The sequence below is a fragment of the Thunnus thynnus genome, chromosome 12, assembly GCF_963924715.1.
Source record: "Thunnus thynnus chromosome 12, fThuThy2.1, whole genome shotgun sequence".
NCBI lineage: Eukaryota > Metazoa > Chordata > Actinopteri > Scombriformes > Scombridae > Thunnus > Thunnus thynnus.
In genome coordinates this window covers 28,923,398-28,943,324 of record NC_089528.1, presented here as the reverse complement: position 1 = coordinate 28,943,324, position 19,927 = coordinate 28,923,398, and the positions used below count along the sequence as shown (strand labels likewise).

At 39.5% G+C, this 19,927-nt stretch overlaps 2 protein-coding genes across 2 annotated transcripts in view; one reads left to right on the top strand and one right to left on the bottom strand.

Moving 5' to 3' along the window:
* Positions 1–12,605, bottom strand: part of retreg1 (reticulophagy regulator 1) — a 31,267-nt gene extending 18,662 nt beyond the window's left edge. The window contains exons 1-3 of the mRNA XM_067606770.1: positions 12,382–12,605; positions 10,626–10,732; positions 8,717–8,747 (exon numbers count right to left, since the gene is read on the bottom strand). Of these exons, the coding sequence (XP_067462871.1) occupies positions 8,717–8,747; positions 10,626–10,732; positions 12,382–12,569 (326 nt within the window). The 5' untranslated portion in view covers positions 12,570–12,605. The remainder of the gene's footprint in view (positions 1–8,716; positions 8,748–10,625; positions 10,733–12,381) is intronic.
* A 4,338-nt stretch (positions 12,606–16,943) lies between these two features.
* rnf182 (ring finger protein 182) lies at positions 16,944–18,649 on the top strand. The gene has a single exon (XM_067604681.1). The coding sequence runs from the start codon at positions 17,217–17,219 to the stop codon at positions 18,054–18,056; it is 840 nt and encodes a 279-aa protein (XP_067460782.1). The 5' UTR covers positions 16,944–17,216; the 3' UTR covers positions 18,057–18,649.
* Positions 18,650–19,927: the final 1,278 nt, after the last annotated feature.

Genomic DNA, 19,927 nt, shown 5'->3' with positions numbered 1-19,927 from the left:
ATCAGAGGATTCGCTCTGATGCACACCCACTCTGTGACAAGTTATCTGATTGGCTCGACTGCTTCATGTCACTCCTCTGAATCAGTTCCGGCAATGGAGAAACAGCTGAGTCACACACACACACACACACACAGGCAGAAATCATGCACGCACTGTGCTCAGGTTTCACAACTCTTGAGACACTTTGTGTTTGTTGTGGGAACAAACAGCAGCACAGTCTTTGCTCTAAGCCGCAAAAACACAAATCACTCAGCGTAACATGACATTTGTCTACATTTATAAGCATGACCGTTAAAGCCCTGACACGCACGAGTGTTTTCATGCTTACTGCCTGATTAGACATCTTATTAAAACAGTGTGGGGGGCACATACGGACAGCGCTTGACTGACAGCTCCTTCACTCTATTGTTTGTTTTGTACAGTACATTTTATCTTTCAGTTCGTAGAGTTTGTTGACAATCACGTAATTTCCAAGCATATCTTCACCCAACTTCAACCTGACAAGAGGTCGAATCAGCCTTTAAAGATGATAATTATGCTGTATTTGGGTTTTTAATGATGTAGTTAATTAATGATAGCTGTGACATCACTAAATGGGGTGTGGCCAGATGTGCGACATGGCTGAAAGTTTTCGTCCTACAGAGAGCTGAGCAGCAGCAGTTTTCTGCTCACTGACATTTAAAGTAACAATCTCAAAGATCTCCGTTTCGGTCTCGTTGGTGGCACCTATGGCGACTGGAAAAACAGTTTGCTGCTTCACACACAAGTGAGTTGAAGAGCGAGTCTGTTGCGTTAGCTCTGCCTACCCATCTCTGGCGGACCAACCACTGCTGGGTGATGGAAAACACATCACTAACTGTGCCTGATTTTTCCCAGTAATGTTGCCACCGACACCCAGTTCGTAATACTGCAAATGTGAGGGCCATAGGCTCGGTCACTATTGTGTTACCTCATTCAGCGATAGATAGTGACTTTACAGACATTTATTATTACTTTTTATGTGGATTTAACACTTAAGAACAACACGTGTGTTTTGAATATCACATCATTTGAATGAAAATGAGAAAAACATTAAACTTTCATCATGTGCAGTATGTACACATGTATAGTATATACAGAAAAAGAACATCACATCACTAATAGCTAGTAATAGCTGTGCTGTTGTACTGTGAATTGCTTTTTATTCCTTTTTTATTGTTATATTCTTTTATTCTGATTATTACTTTATACGTTTTTAAATCTGCACCTTGGTTTTACAGCCTGCAACTTTATTCTCTTGGTTCTCTCATCAGTGATGTTTCTGGCAGCTACTAGACTCACAGGTCAGTCTCTAAGCTTTCATTGTTAAAACTGGGTGGAAACAATTAGAGTAGAGAGTTTAAAAAAACCCTGCATTGCAGAACCAATCCAAAGTCTTTAGGGCGGTCCTTCATACTGTGGCAGTGACATGCAGTTTCTGGTAAGGCATCATTTCTGGTAAGGCATGTCCCTGACACAATGTAAGGGGCGTAGGTTTGTTAGCAACTATTCTCGATGCCGTTCAAGCAACTACCGTGCATTTATTTATACCTCTTATTGTCTGGTATCATGAGACGAGTCAGCAACAGGCAGCTGTTTTCAGTAAACAAGCTCTAAAAAGCCACTGTACACTACCTGCTCAGCACCAAACAGCAAACAGCTGTAGACTAGCTGGCGAACATAGTGGAGCATTTAGCAGCTAAAGAGCCAGATATTTCCCTCAGGAGTTGGTAAAGAGCAAAAACAGAGCTAAAAGAGAGTGAATATTGGACTTACATTCACCAGGTGGACAGAAACACAACTCCAGATGGATTATAATGTTGCTCCGTAACTGCTGGATGTGGAAATAAGCAACTGTCTGCCAAAACATTACCCATATCAACTTAAAGGGAAAATATGTCAGTGTTGTGTTTTACATCTTGTTGCCAACATGCCCAAAAATCAATTAAGATTTAAAGAGAACACTGGTACTTCATTCTTCTTTATATTTATTAATATCTTAAAGAGTTAACTCCTGTATGCTCTGATAACACTGTCAGACTCACAACCGACAGTTAAAAATAAATCGTTGCAGCAGAACCAGAGATATCATCATTTTTATTTCCTGGACTCTGTCTTGTTAAAACCTGGTCCCTACATTACCCACAATGAACTGTAACCACTGACAGTTCAGTGAGAGATTATGATCTTGGAACTGCTAGCATCAAAAGACTTTAAACAGCTTTTTCTCACATATGCAGCACCTGTAAACACACTTTGTAGTGGAATTCCCTTTTAATGTCATAGCGTACACATCAGCTGAGCCAGTGCAGCACAATATCATGGAGAGAAAATGATTGAATATACCATTTAAAAAGCAAATATATATATAAAACACATCAGTGAAATATGACATATATATGTCATATTTCACTGATGTGTTTTAGATTCCAGACTCTACACACACACACACACACACACACACTGTTGATTCAAACACGCCAGCTGTCAGCTCGCATTTTGGGTCAGCATCTAATCTTCCACAAAGCCTTTGCCCCGATCCTGATGCACAATTACCCACAAGACACCTCTGACAGACAACAGCAGGTGACAACAACACAATCCCACCCAGCTGGCCAAATGTCACCGAGAGCGCGAGAGAGAGAGCAAGAGAGAGAGAGAGAGAGAGAGGCCAGAAAGAGATATTTACAGATGTAGATACAGAAAGGAGGATGGAAAGTAATGACTCAAACTTTTTCCACAGTGCAAGGAAAAACAACAAAACATCAACCATATAAACAGAGGACATTTGATTTATGAGTTACAGGGCATCACTGCGGCTTAGGGACTAAGATACGTGTCACATAAACCACAGGGTCCTTGTTTTGAAGCTGTCCAGAGGCCTTTCGTGTGCTCTCTTTCTCCTAACATCCTATCAACTATATACTATCAATGAAAGGCAAAAATGCTGAAGTCTTAATCCCAATGTCGACTAGATTTATGTCTCTAAGTGAGGTGGGGGGACTTTAAAGGGGACATACCATTATTTTTGTGATTTTCTGTTATTTATATACTGTGTTACAATGCCAGATGTCTATGTTAAATATAATCAAAGATCCAAAACTTCAGGTAAACATATGTAAAAAATGCTCCCTGAAAGTCCAAAGCCAAGGCTTAGTTACCTCTACTTCATCATCAAACTAACATCAGATTGTTCGCACATGCCCCCAGACAGCTGTGTATACTGTAGCTTTTGTTGCTGAGGTTGTTGATGTTGTCCAGTTACATATTTTGGCCAATCAGAATAGAGTGGGCTCATCAGGAGGGGGGGGGGCTTAAAGCAACAGGGAGATAAAATGGCCTGTTTCAGACAGATGCCGAACTGAGGAGCTGCAATAAATAACTGTAAATCATTCAAAGATATTCCAGTAGAGCCCCAGAATATAAATATAGACCAACCAACATTACCTGCCTTAATCCAGCCCAGAGCACGTATGTAGGTAAATTGTCACCCTTCACCCCAGTAATAGTTCCAATCCCAATAACCTACTCGCTGGTCCTCCTTAATCCAGTCCAGAGTGATGTCCCTGTATTTTAAAGTGGATCTGAAGAGCTGCTTGTCCTTCTGCTTCATTTTATCAGGTCAGTGTAACATTTAAATTTTGTGTGAAAATAAAGTAAGTCCAAAAAAATGTTTCTGCTGATCTGACAGATGGAAACATGCTAACACCAACATGTAGGCCCATCTGGGAACCAATATGATGACAGAAAAAACTAAAACCATCAGGAGAGCAAGACCCCGTAAAAGCTCATTAAATAGGCTGATGTAATGTCAGCTACAGGTAGGTACTGCTGTTCTCTTTCAGACTCGTTTTTTGCTGGTATTTGTTCACATACTGGCAACTTTAAGAGTCCACTGAATCAGCTATTAGCAGTTCCTGTTTACCATGTAGCCATGGATGTACAGAAAACCATCACTGGATAACTTTGATACTGAGGAAAACTTAAAAATGTGATGATTCTTATGCAAGTTATGTAGCGTCTATCTACTGATTTCTAAGCGGATTTATGGACGATGGACATACATCAGAGATAATGATCCTCAGGAAGTGTAAGTCACACTGAATTATATCCATATGTGTTTCATTTCTGTTCGTTAAGACCTGACTGTGTTTTGACTCAGAGAAGGATTTTTGACTCTTCTTCAGCTCACACACTATCTTTACCTCACCCTCAACTCTTCGGCACTCCCCTGGGGAGGCTTTTGGCTTTGTCCTGCTGAGTGTCCATGCCTATTATAGACCATTCATATCCTGTCATTTCCCCGTGGTTAAAGTGCCGTCTGGAATGATGAGTTGAATTAGAGAGGGGCACGGTGAATATTTCATTCCCCAACTCCCTCTGTAATGTTAATCCTGTCCGAATGAGGCTTTTGTCAACAGATCTACTTGATAACTAAACTACCTGCATGTGGTGATGAAGCTCCAGAAAAAGCTTGTATACGTGGACTTTGAGTTGGGAACGTTTTTCATTTTTTCATTACATTTCCCAAAAATATTGGGAATGACAAAAAGCTTCATATGAAAATCACAAACTCTGTGTGTTTACCTTCCCCCCCGAGTAAAAACTTTAACAATACTGACGCCATTTTTAGCTCAATTTTCCATGTTGCATTACGTCTTTCTTACTCTGCTTACTGGTATTATCCTGAGATGGAAACGCTCTCTGAGCCGCCCCTGACCTGGACTCACCCGACTTTCAGTTATACAACTCAGATGTGTTGCATCCAGCCTGGCGCCCACAAATCCCTCTCACCTCCGCTGAATCCCACCAAGCCTTTGGGACCAGCAGCAGCATCGAGTAACGGACCCCCCCACCACCACCACCACCACCACCACCAGCCACACACACACACACACACACTTTCAAAACAAGGGCAGGAGTGTGAACCAGATGACCAATGTGACTCTCCACTACACAGCCGCCTGCAGTAATCTGTGGATTTACAGAGGGGCTGCAGGTTCGAGTACAAGCCAGACTCAATTGGCCAAATGGGTCAAAACTCAACAACATGGACCGTATTAGCAAGTGAAAAAGTAAATATGATTTAATTCATCTAACTGTGACTGTTCAAATTTTTAAACCGGACAAACAGATAGAAACAGACAAACGTTTCATCCAGTTAATGAAATGACAGCACCATAGAGATAAATTTAGCCATTGATATAACTAGTTAGAGTCCGTTATCTTTAGTTTGACTTCATTTTATTTACTTTACTTTAAAAGAAATCTTGTGTACATGTGGTTACTCATGATGTTGCAAATATGAAAATTAGTCCATGACATTATTGAGCATCATCTAGCGTATTTTCATGCAGGCTTTAACTACTGTGACAATGCTGACATGCTGATGATAGCAGGTATAATGTTTACCATGTTAGTTCAGCATGTTAGCATGCTAACACTTGATAATCCATCCGATAGCTGTCAAGATATTTCAATTACCATCTCTTAAACCATACCGCTGGCTAAACAAACACTATGACACAAAAATACAAGTACACAATAACTGTCATTAATAAAATACCTCTATTTAAAACAGTGATTTATGTGGTTTGCTGATTAAATGTTGTTTTTTTTTTTAATTTGTGTAATAGATCCTCAGTTAAATGAAAGTGTGATATGGTCTAAAGCTCCAGGAAAAAGTTAAGTAAGTGCACTTGAGTTGAGATGTTGTGTGAACGTGCAATCTCCTAAGTTAGGAATTAACTTTAAAGGGGGCGTATCATGCACATTTCCAGATCTATATTTATATTCTGGGGCTCTACTGGAATATTTTTACATGTTTCACAGTTAAAAACTCCTTTATCTTTTACTGGCCCTTTATGTAGCCCCTCAGTTCTGCCTGTGTCTTTAAGGCCTCCCTCCTAATCAGCCCACTTTCTTCTGATTGGTAAGCTTCAGGAGGCTTCCTCCAGAGGCTACGTAAACAAACTATAGTAGCAGGATCTTTTTCTCCTTCTTTACTCGAAATTTCAACTTCTCAAATACATCCGGACATGATGAAGCCTGAATCCGATCCAAAATATGTGAGTGGACAACGTGAGCAACACAAATGCTACCTACAGACGGCTGTTTGAGGGCATGTGAGAGCAATCTGACATCATCATGAGGAGGAAGTAGAGGTAACTTTGCAAATAGAGCGTTCAGAGCAGGATGAAGCCCTGGATTTTGACTCACAGGGAACATTTTTACATACGTTCACCTCAAGTTTTGGAACTTTTACCGTGTTTAACATCAGTCATAACAGAATAAAAATAACAATCACAAAAAGCCTGATATGTCCCCTTTAATGTTTATCATAGCCTCACGTATTGTAGCTTTGTGATCCAGTGTTATTCTACAATCTGTGCTCACTCTGAAAGCTTCAAGCCAAAGGTTTACTATTTACAGATTTTAACAGGGGGAAGATGAAAATGTCAAAGTTGATCCCTGCAGTCAAACTCAAACAGGGCAATAAATGATGCTAACATCACACTCAGATTAGCGCCTGGTGTTTAAGGTTATGTGGGGGATTTGTCAAGTCACTCATGTTGTCATACAGTATTGTCACCTGAGCCAACTGAATGAGCTCAGGCTCCACCAAGTGGTAAAAGTTAAAAGCATGATAAGCACACCAGTCACATCAAGAGATCAAGAGAATTGATGAGTAAATTCACTGCAATGTGATCAAGCAAGAGGATCAAGGACTATTACTCCTAAAACCATGTGCAAATTATATATTATTTGTTCAGATTTCATAGATGCTATATATATATATAAAGGGTCATCTGTGCCGGTTTAATTTTTTATAAAACTCTGAGGATGTATTCATATTTTGAGGTTTTCTTATTGAATACACACTTGCTGTCCTTTTTGAAACAGTTTTTCTCCTCTTACAGTCTTACACACAAGTTATCCATTAAAATTAACTCAAAAAAAAGCAAAAAAAAAAAAAAAAGTTGGAACTATCTGACTGACAACCGCTTGTTTACAAGCTACGGCAGCACACACACATGAAATTAAATCAAAGGCGATTGAATCATGAAGGTTACGTATTTATAACAAATGCATCTTTATGCTGAAAAAGCACAAAACACACATTGCAAACCACATATATCTATTAATCTATTGAACATGTCGTAAATACAGGATCACTTCTGAGCAAAAAGTCACAAGGTTGTAATTAGAGGTAGTTTTTATGAGGGAATGAATGCAGCACTGCACATATAAACAAGGGCTGCAACAATGATTACTTTAATCACTGATTATTTTTATCATAGCTTCCACGCAGAGCTCCAAGTGATGTTTCCCAACTGCTTTATTTGTCGGACCAACAGTCAGAATCCCAGAAGCTATTCAACTTACAATTACATACATTTTCTGTTGATAGACTAATCTGTTAATTAACTAACCATTTCAGCACTAAATGCTAGTAAATACTTGTGTATCACAAGATGATTTGTGACTTGAAACTACACCAGTGTTGGAGCCGTCACATGGCTCAGTCTGAGAGAGGAGATGTTAGCGGTGGGATTTGATTAGACGGTCATGTGTGACCAATCAGCTCTGCAGGGCTTCACAACAGTCCAGTGCAGATTTAGGATGAGTCTGGTGTCAGAAAGGATGCTGAGCTGTCTGTTCAACACGTCTGTGCATTTAGTTTGACATGACACACATTTCTGAAGTAGTTTTGTCTGTGCAAGGCAAGAATTACATTTAAGACTCAAGACTTGAAAGATGGGTTCACAGTTTTTCAAGTGTATCTTAAAACAACAGTCAGGAGCCCAAATGAACAGTGAAACATGTTTTTCTTGCTGTAATCATTCCTCATGTTCATACTGAACATTAGAAGATCCCTTCATAATGTACTTACAACATAAATGATGGGGGACAAAATCCACAGTCCTCCTTCTGTGCAAAAATGTATTTAAAAGTTTATCTGAAGCTAATATGAAGCTTCAGCGTCCAAATGAGTCAAATCAAGTAGATATCTTTCAACGTTACAGTCTTTTTAGTGTGAAAGTCTCTCTTTTTGTTACTATACTTCCACCTGCAGCTCAACAGGGAAACACTGTCCGAGGAAACACAAAGAGGGAATTTGATGCTAAAAAGACTGTAAATGTGTCAGATATCCACTTGATATGACTAACTCAGACTGAGGAAGCCTTATATAAGCTTCACATCAACTTTTAAATTACAATAAGTAAACACCATTTCAATGTTCATTTGGGCACCTGACTATTGTTTTAAGACAGATTTGAAAAATTGTGAACTAAACTAGCTAGTTAATCTACTTGAGCTTCTGAGTTCAAATTACAAAAACTGTCCTGTACCTATAAGTTAAGCTAATTAATTAGCCTGCTGACCTTCCTGAATCTCAAATTAAAAGAAAAAAAGTAATTTCCATCTACACATTTTATTTACTTTTGACATTTTTTTAAAACTTTACAGTTATATTTTTGTGTTCCTTCACTGCAGATCAAATTAGCGGGTAAGCTAACCTCAGCAGCGGGCTTTAACCCTGACCACCAAATTTTAAACCAATCAGATGACTTCTACCTCCAGAGCAGCTTTGCCTCTCAGATATGTTTCTGAAACTAAAACTCTAACCTGCAATCGCTGTCTAACACCAAACACACATGAACAAACAACCATCGGATGCACTTCAGTATCCTACCTTGCTGTCATGCTGCGCCATAAGTGAGCTCCTGTGGAAAAAGGAAATCTTTATCATGATTTAACACTGGATGGGTACACGTCATTGGATAATGCCCTCATAATAAACCTTAGAGGAGTCCACAGGAAGAGGAAAAATACACTAAACAACTAAATGGAACTAGAAATCCAAAAATGAACGTCAATATCTGTTTCCTTACAGAGATTAAGAGTTTTACAGTGGATTTTCTCTTTACTTGGCGCTAATTACGGCTAATTTGCAGGCTTGGCAGCATACAATTAACCATTATTAAGAGTACAATGGTCAGAGGCACAACACTACTTCTAGAGAAGTGCTGACTAAGACGTAAAAAAAAGGAAAGAAGCTGTAATCATTTCTTTAGATAATATAAAATGACAGTGATAAATGATGTCTTGTTTTTTGTTCTGTCATTATTTTTATTTTAAATGCGTCAGGCGGATGAGTAACCATCTCTCGTAAGCATCCTTATTACTCATCAGGCTAACGAGTTGCCATCAGGGTGAAATCATCCAAAAATCTGAGCTGGACCCACATCGAGCAGCTTGGATAAAAGCCTCAACTGTTCCCATAGTTATTCAGTTTAGGGCTGCAACTGAGGATCGTTTCATAATCGATTAATCTGCAGACTATTTTTGTGATTAATCGCTTGGTCCAGCAGCTGATTTACTGCGACGTCAGAGGGGAAGTAAGCACATTTACACTGAGAGTGAAAGCAGAGATGTTTGTGTTTATCATGCTGGACAGATAAAGGTAGTCTGTGATTGTGACGCAGGCTTTGTGAAAAAAATAACATGAATGTAGCTTCTATCCGACCCCTACAGTCTGGATGTTAAGGTGCTGTGTGGAGTTGCTCATTTAACCAGAAGAAATTCATCAAACTCTGAGATTTCTTGCAATATAACTACTTTAAATACTTTTAAATAAGACAAAATAGTTGCAGATGAACTTTCTGTCGATTGACTACCAACTTAACTTGTCGCAGCTTTGAGTCAGTTTAGTTCAATGTAGAATTGCACTTTAATAGGGTTAAAGTGAAGATATGAGCTTATTGTTGAAGTAAGGAAATGAGAAAGGTGTGCTCATACAGTGTTTTTACTATAGTTATAAAAAATTATAAAACTAATTATTTTGAACCTGACTGCTCCTGTTTCCTGACCAGTCAGACTTCTTTTTTAGCAATATTATATATAATTAATACTATGTTCCTAAATTTCAGCTTTTGACTTAGTGAGTGAAATGTTATTAATACAGATGGAAATCATGTATAAAACAACAAAAATAAGACCCAAGTTGTTATAAACTGGAATTATTATTAATGCTATTTGTATTTCTCAATATTAGTATTGACAAATTAGTATTTAACTCTTTTTAATTGTATTTAAATGTCTTTTTATAATGTGTTTCTTTTACATTTTGTCTTAAATGTATACTAGTAACTCAAAGTAAACAAACTGTGTCTACAGGTAAATAATGTTATAGTATTTGTATCTGAAAGTGTATTATTATGTAGTAACTAATAAACACTAATAATGAGATGCCACAATAATCAGATTTAAGTTAGAAAATTGCAACTAATGATTTTCATTCTTGATTAATCTGTCATTAATTACTTAAAGAAAAGCTGCACATACTCACATTTGAGGAGCTGCAGCTGGAACAATGCAAGTGTTGCATGTTTATCAACTAACTGATTACTCAGGTAATCATTTCAGCTCTATTTTAGAGTCTCTTTCATTAGGAAAATTCACAATTTGCAGCTATTTCTTAGATTATTGTGGTTTTATTACTTGGTTTGATATTTTATTTGTAATATTTGATTGAATCGCTGTTATGGTTACTCTGACCTTCCTCGGGAGTTTAATAAAATAAAAAGTCCTGTCGCTTTTACCTGTGGATCTGGACAGAGCGATGTCTCTGGCGGTCACCATGACGACCAGCAGAGCCAGCAGGACGGCCGACAGGCTGTAGGCTCGGAAAGAAGTGAAGGCTACGAACCTGCAGAGAGACAAAAGAAGCTTCACCTCACATCTGCATATTCAGCGACACACACACGGCTGCACTAAGTATCATGTTGTGTCACTGTGGCTCTTTTGAAGGCTAATAATAATATTTTTGGAGAAAAGATGTTGATTTATACAGTATTTTGAGCCAGTATTCAGTGAAATTGTGAATGTGGCTGAAATTCTCAGACAGTAGCCTACTGTTCCCACAATCTTCTATTTTTATGGATGCAGAGAGTCTTTTCAACATTTTAAAGCAAATTACATCCAATTTTATACCATGATTTTCTTCTTTACTCATTTAAAATAACCAGCCGGTATCAGAAGGATGCAGGGATACAAAAGTCTGCCCTGTAATATAAAAGACCCTTTATTATACTGGCATATTATTTCCCTCTGAGTCTGCATGAAAAATGGATACTGGAATAGAAATGTTTACTGACCAAATGTCAAAGAAAAGCTTTTAACTATAGCTGAAATCAGGAATGTGGCCCCCACTGAAGACAGAGGGGACATGTTGTGTGCCGGGGAATTTTGACTTTACGTTCAACAGTAACACATAAATGGTGAGTCTTTAAGGCTGATTCTGGCATTTCTTAAATTTGATTGTTTTTAGGCCGAAAAATAAATCTAAATGAACTGATTTTGTATTTTTCCTCCAGAATTATATTCTGGCTCTGGACAGCAGCATTTATTTGAAACAGCATGAAGACTAATGTGTAGGGAGATACAATTATTTTGTCGGGTTAGGGTTGCATTGGATGAATTTGGACTGTAAATTCCTGACAACAGCACAGTCTGAAATTAATTTTATAAAAAAATATCATCATAATACTACAGGAGATGAGGACGCACCATAAAAACAAGGGCGGAAGCTCATAATGGAAAAAACACAGGGCTGTGGCTGCCACTGAGGACACTGAGGTCACGTCCTCCATATTTTTGCAGTTTGAAGTATTTTTAGACTTAGACTTACTTAAATTTGACTACTTTTAGGTCAGCAAAAGGCCAGCAGGTCCCCACTGGAATTTTATTCCTGACAGATATAAAATGTATGGAAAATACAACTGAATAACTAAATATTTTTTTAAAAATAAAAGTGGGAGATAGTTGGGGTGGATTTGAACTTATGAGCTCAGTATTTCTACAATCCTAGCTATGGCCCCGAGTACAGATTACCATATTATTCTTTATTTTATTTATATTATATTATTATATAAAATATTATAGAGATATTAGAAATTATAAAACAAACAAATTCAAAACAATGGATGCAAACTCTTTGCAAACCCCTGATTTTTAAGTATCATGGTAATAAAATGATAACAATTTAAAATAAAATATAATAATAAAATATACCATTATGTTCAATACAGTTGAAGATGGAACCAAAGACTAATTGTATGCCCCTAAAATATTAGAGGATGAGCTTATTGTAGTAATTCTATAGGAGAAAATAATTGGGGTACAAAACATAAAATAGCTATAAAATTCAGGCAAATTCAGGAAATACGATTATTATATAAATGTTATGATGATGTTCTACTGAGGTTTGGGGTCAATCCAAAGTTATTTTTCCTCTAATTAACAGCAGCTCAGTGTTTTACGGATGGGAGGCTGATATCCCTGCGTCATGATGCCTACCAGAACAGCGTGTTGGCTGCAGCAAACAGGGCTGAAGTCCTGCACGGTCTCTGCCTCCAGTTGACCAGGCCGGTGAGACGACACCCTGCGCGGCCGGGAGGCATCTCCTTCTCGGGGTGTGCCCCGCTCAGCGGCCCGGCAGCCGCCTCTCCGCCGCCCGCGGTTCCTGCTTCCCGGCTCCCCAGCATTGGAACACGACCGGGTCCCCTCCGCTCCTCCCGCGGTGTCAATCTCTCCGGAATGTGTACGAATATGCTTCCGGTGTTGGCTTTTCAAAATAAAGGTGACTATGCTTCGCATGAGAACTGATGTACTCAAGCGGCAGCTGACCTTGTGAGGCAGCTGGAGTCGCGAGATCACGATGTCACACGTGAATACATCTTGCCGGGTTTCAAGTTATACGCTTGTTTCCAAACCACCATGGTTCGGACCAATTAGCAACCTATGAGGGTTCTGGCATCATCATGTGATCTTGTGATCTTGCGAATCTGAAGGTAAGACTTGAACCAGCTAAGAAACACAAGCCTCAATTACTTTTCTTTTTTAGTTTTTCCATTTTTAACTGAGGACTAAAATGCATACCACGTAAGACTTTATTAAAAAAACAATGTATAGACCCAACAAAAAATCCCTCTCAATCATCACTTATGACCCACTAGAAGTGCGTGATGGTGTCTGTAGGCTCTTTTGTACAGAGATCCTGCATTATAGCTGTAAAGAAGATCCATCGTTAAGCCACCTTTGCTTTTTTACACTGAGCCAGCATAATGCTGCCCTCTTGTGTGCTTTTACATAGCATGCCAACGATGCAGATTCAAAGAGTCCGTAGCTGGCTTACTGGCGGAGCAACCCCCCCTCTACTCTGTGTCTGTAGCTTTTATACAGAACAGCGAGGCGGAATAAAGGCGCAGCATTCTAGCCTTAAACAGGCTGTGTAAAAGGGGCTTGTATTTACATGTACAGAGACCCTGCCCTATGTCTGTATTTTCTTATTTTCTTATTATTTTACTGTGTTCAGGACGCTTCTGGGCTTCAAACTTTGGGCAGTAGGATTGTAACCACCAGCCAATAACAGCACGCAGGGTGTGAGGTCAGGAAATCATGTTTGTTGGCCCGCCCCTTAAAATTGGATTTTCCCTGAGCACAGAGAAACTTTCCACTTTCAACAGATTAATGTGAAAGTTCCCATACTAGTAAATCATACACCTGAATGGGAATAACAACTGCTTGGATTTTATTTCAGAATGTCATTTTACAGACTGATAGTGCATCTTTATATGTTATGCTTTTATTGTGATGGACAAAACCGCCTCACTTCCTGCCTTGTTCAGTCTAGTTCTGTCTGACTTCACGCAGGTCCAGACTCTTCAGCCGCTACTTGTTTTGTTGTGGTTGAGGTCATTGACGTCAGCTGTGTGTGTGTGTGTGTGTGTGTGTGTGTGTGTGTGTGTGTGTGTGTGTGTGTGTGTGTGTGTTTGGAGATTTCTTATAGTCTGTCGTCTTATAGTGTGTCGTGTCGTGTGTTATGCTGCTATTGTTATACAATCTATTCATGTAATATATGAAAATAAAGAAAATGAATGTGACCATATTAATTAATAGGGTTTTATTTACAATTTTTACATATAAATGAACGTCTGTTACATTCAAACCTTTGCCAAACAAGTTCACACAATGCTGATTAAGCCTGTCACCACCAGATAAATCTCATGTAATGTAAAATTACCCCTAAATTGTACTTAAAGGCGCAGTGTGTAGAATTTAGTGGCATCTAGCAGAACAGGCTTGGCAGAAATGGAATATAATATTCATAAGTATGTTTTAATTAGTGTATAATCACCTGAAAATTAGAATTGTTGTGTTTTTGTTACCTTAGAATGAGCCCTTTATATCTACATAGGGGGCAGGTCCTCTTCCACGGAGCCCACCATGTTGCACCACCATAAAGAAATCCTACGCACTGCACCTTTAAGTACAGTACTTGAGTAAATGTACTTACTTACATTCTACCACTGATGGTTGCTGTCAGTTATACCTACAAAAGTACTTGTGAGAAGAACACCTGCACACACCTGACCAATCACTGTGTAAAGTGGGCGTGGTTGTTGGCTTGTCTGTTTTAGAAACTTACAAAAATTGTTGGACTCAATCCTTCAACTTTCACTATCAGAAAGGCGGTTTCAAAAACAGAATGAAAGCCGGATGAATACAGCCTGTATGACAGACAGCAGAGTCAGATTTAACCCATCTCAGGGAGAAACGAGGGGAAACTAAGAACTACAAAGAGATGATGACCCATTTTGCACTGCGGTCTGCGCTGTTCTGGACTCAAATCAAGATCAGAGCTCACTGCCAAACCGTGATCTCCAACAAAGATCTGCTCCACTTTCCACTGCCGCGGCCACTCCCTCACTCCACGCCAGTACGCCGATTCTGACACATATTCACACTTATAGAGGATTCTCAAGGCAAATCCATAGCTGTTTTGAAAGGTAACTGTAGTACCACCACCTCATATAAAGGGTAGAAAATATTATTCGGCACTGGAAACTTTTAAAGGGGTGTTAAAAAAAAAGGTAAGCAGGCCACAGTGTGCAAAAAAAAGGTGATATTTATTAACAAAAATTGTAATAAAACAGAAGGGAAAATCCTGCTGACAATCACAATTTCCTCTGGTCACACACACACACAACCATGAGTCACCAAATTATACAGAATGTCATTTACAACAGAACAGTTTTTATCCTTCTTTCCCCGACTGGACAATGCCTGGTGACTCATTGCTTAGTACAGCTAATGACGCACGCCTGTTTCACTATCACTGATGACAAAACTCTCAAAAAACTCTCAACACAGCAGGACTGAAACCTTTAAACAAAATATACCTTTGTGAAACACAAACCACCCAACTTTAACCCGTATTACATTATTTGTATAACACGACAGATAAATTAACAGAAACATTGGACTGAAATTTTTTTTTTGTTGAAAAAAACTGGTAATGTTGGGAACCAGGATTTAGTGAAAAAGGAGAGGAACCACAGTAACTTTCATTAACTAAACTAAACTTTCTTTCTTTGATATTTTATGAATCAACTGCAGTCTGTGGATAAGCTTAATTTTAACTCGCTGTAACCATGACCAACAACTGGATTAGTATGTCAACAAAATGTTGCTATAAAATGTTCCACAAGCATTCATGTGAACAAATGTGGTTTTATACAAATCACTGACAGAGTTACAAGCTGAATCAATCCAATATTGACACCGACAACGCTGGATATGAAACAACCCATGAGTAATTTTCTGATCTGTCACCTCCATGGTTGAAGTCTGGTTAAGTTTAAAGTAACCAGAACAACTTAGTCAAAGTGTTTTTAGGATGCAAATCATGATCTCTGATGTTAAAGTCAGACACTCAGCCAATCATCCAACCCAACCTCCTCCCACATGCGGCTTTAGTACTAATTGAGGACGGTTGCCATTTTCACAACCACTAGAGGGTGCTCATCACAACAGAAAACATCACAGAAGTCACTTTAAGCATCTGAAGAAGCGTTTTTTTCTTGTGACAATGAAAATAGAAACTAAGCAGGTGAATCACAGGAACACTGATGACTTCTCGACAGGTTTGGAAGTACCAGAAATGTCTTTTATGATTTTCACATCCTTAAAATCCTGGTCAATGTGTTGTTGTTGTTTTTTTTTTTTAATTAAATATTTAAACCTGCAAAGACTGATTTTTGGCCACTTGGGGGCAGAGGAAACAAGTAGTGAACACAACACAGACATATCAGCAGCTTTTAAATTGATATGTTGAACTTGTTAGCATACAGTCGCTTATTTCCACATCCAGCGGTTACGGAGCAACATTATCATTCATTTGGAGTCGTGTTTCTGTCCACCTGGTAAATGTAAGTCCAATATTCACTCCCTGTTTGGTCTGTTTTTGCTCTCTACCAACTCCTGAGGGAAATATCTGGCTGTGTACAGTGGCTTTTTAGAGTTTTTTCTCTGAACACAGCTGAAATGGACCATAAAATGAACTTAGCTGCAGAAATGTTTGTTTTATGAAGAAAAATCTTCATACACAGATTGACATCAAACACTGTACAGAGAACACGTGCGCACACACACACACACTTAAACATTATCATGCAAATACACAGTCATTCATGTTTTCTTGCACATACACACTCATACACCGTTAACAGAGCGCTGTAGATGTTAAAGAGGTGTGTGTGTGTGTGTGTGTGTGTGTGTGTGTGTGTGTGTGTGTGTGTCAGCCACTAATTGGACCGAATTTCACTGAGCAACAAAAGATCAGGCTCGAAAATTCCAGCTCTGGTTTGTACAGACTCTGCTTTGTTGTCCTTTCGCCTCTGTTCTCTTCTAATGCTGTGTTAACAGTTATCTCTCTCCCTCTCTCTTTCTCTCTCTCTGTCTTTTCTTTCAGTCTCTCTCACATTTTTTCTCTCTTTTCGTGCGGCCCATGAAAGGTTTTTTTTTTTTTTGCCCCAAACGAAGCGCAGTTTCCCCAACTGCTCGGAGGCAGGCAAGCCCCCAAGGCCAGAACTCACGAGGGGCTTCCCACATCAACTCTCAAATCTCTCTCTCTCTTTCTTTCTCTCTTGCACACACACACACCCCCAAACATACACAGTACAGGAGCCTGTCGGACAGCCACAATGAACCCCAAACCTTCAGTGGAGTGGGGAGTTGTCACCATTTCCATCTATGGGAAACTTGTCATGTGCCTCGGTGCTGAGCCTGGACCTGAGCTTTCGGTCGGATTTTTCTGTTGATCTCAAGACTGGATAGAGCTTGGGGACAGGATGATGATTGAGCTGCAAAGCATGGAGGATGGTTGTGGCCACGTGGACATACTGAGCACCGAGGAGCTGGAGTGTAAGATCTGCTATTGCACGTATAACCTGGGGAGTCGCAGGCCGAAGGTGCTCGAATGCTGCCACCGTCTGTGCGCCAAATGTCTTGCTAAGATTCTGGACCTCGGTGAGTCACCTCCCAACGCTGTGGTGTGCCCGTTCTGCCGCTATGTCACCAGACTGCCAGGGGATGCTGTGAGCACCCTTCCAGATGACTGCAACCTGGTGGCGGCGCTGGCCCTCCAAAGCAGGAACCAGAGGAACCTCCACTTCCACCAGGAGGCAACCACAGAGCTGCTCCTGAGCCCCAGGCATCTGAGCTCGCTGATGAGTAGCAACCCATCAGCAACGTCCCCTTCTTCATCCTCTTCCTCCACCACCACCTACTCCTCCATCCGGGGCTCCCCTAACTTTGTGGTCATCACCATCATGGAGCCTCCGCCGGCACCCTCCTCAAATCAGGACCTCCACCGCCAGGCACGTGGATCCCACGCTGCAAACCGTGGCTACCGTTCATCAAGTCTGGACTCCATGGCGTCCATCACACAGAGGTGGACAGTGTGGAACTGTGCAGCCCTCCTGTGTCAGACCTCGGCCCGGGTGCTGGTGTGGGTGCTTGGGCTGTTGTACTTCAGTTCGCTGCCCATGGGGGTTTACCTGCTTATAATGCAGAGGACAACACTTGGGGTGTTGCTGGTGAGCCTGGTTCCTGCCAGCCTCATCATGATCATGGTCTACGGGTTCTGCCAGTGTATCTGCCATGAGTTCTGGGACTGCATACCACCGTAATGGGACCAGATGAATGGGCAATGGTTTGCTTTGAATATGTTTGACAATGGATCTCCAGAATCCCACTAATGGGGATGTTACTGTGTAACTGTGAACAGTTACTTGAATGGCAGAAAAAATGTTCATCTTCTTTGTTGGAGGAGAGAGCAAGAACAGATTATGTAAATTACACATGGAGCTCACACTTTGGGGCTTTTCATTATTATACATGTTAATTTGTGCATTTTTCTAGCTTGATAGCCAACTAATTACCCAACAGAGCTCAAAGTGTAAGATTTAGCTAAAACTTTAATGCCCCTTCTGGTGGAATCGGCTAAATAGCATGCATAATAATGTTGTGGTAAAAACCTGAAGGGATTTAAGGTGGTAATAATAACCGTCTCTGACACCTGTGGATCTAATTTGTTATCTAACAGTGGTTCTCAACCTTTTCAGATTGTCTCAGAGCCATAAATGCATCAAATGTGAACTTCAGCATCACAGAGTCCTGACAGTTCTTGAAATCAGCATGAACAAATGTGGAAAAACTGTTTTTATGCACCAAAAAGGGAAATCAATATGTTTTGTTACCATTAAAGAATAACACACACAGGATAGACAGTTGTTTGATCCTGAAATAAAATGGTTGAAAATACTAGTGAATGCCTGTTTAAGGTGATTTTTTCGTTCAAGCTGCAGAGCCCTTTTATACATTTCTTGCTTTTAGGTGTGTTGACTAGAACACTGTAATCAGGAATTACTTATCTTTTGTCATTAACATAAATATGTAAATTATATTTATTTCAAGTCAGTTATTTTAAGACACCTTCAGAACTTATAATCATGAGTTCTGACTTGAAATGTTGAGTTGAGTGAATGTACTGTTTGTTCACTGAAGTTTCTAAAGAAATATGATCAGTTGTAGTTTGAAGAAAACATATATCTTGGAAACCTCTTAAACAAATTTAAAGCTATATCCTGGTTGTTAATCAGTTCTCTCAAATGAAAAACTGATTCTTCCAACTGCATTGTTTCAGGAAGTGATGCTGTGAAACTGATGAAGTCGTTTGATGGTGTACTAGGAAGTTATAGGAAGATGTCTGTGGAGGAGAAAATAATTGTTGCCGTTTCGGGAATTCCACTTTTATACGACTTGACTCTTCCCTCCCAGATTACAAGGACAAGGACAAAAGAAAAGCGGTTTGGCACAAAGTAGCACAAATTGTGGGAGAAAATGCCAAGTTGTTTATTTAGACAGTGCTTGCTAAGAAATACTAACAGGCTAAAAATTTGACATTTTAAATATCTCTGCTTCCTTGCCAACCGTTGTCGACATGCCCATAACAACAAATGAAAAGTGGCGGAGGTGATGTTACACAATATGTTCACTTCTAGAGGGTCTGAAACATTTGTCAAGATGACTGAACAATTGCTGATCCAACTTAAAATCTCAACTTTATTGAACCTCAGTTGCTTTTCACAAGACAGCTTTGAACTAATTATTCAACTTTAGTTCAGTTAACAGACATTTGTAAAGTCCCCCTCCACTCAAAAATGGATTTTACTTATTGTTACCTACTTTCACATTCATCTGCTGAAATGGGAAAGTTTCTCTGTGCTTACCTTAACTCTAAGTTTAAGACATGTACCCACAGGCATGATTTGTGACACATTTGTGGAGGCCAATTGTGATCCAATATACATCCAACACAAGCGTGATGTGGAAACTTGAGGGCTCCAATGCACATACACAGAAAATGGACTTTTCAGTTAAGTAGCAGACATCAGTTATTAAGCTTTTGAAATGAACAATATTTGCGTATTTGTAGATTTATCAATGACGGAGAAGGAGGAGATTTCAAGAATTAACTTGGTAATTGAACTGTTTTGTG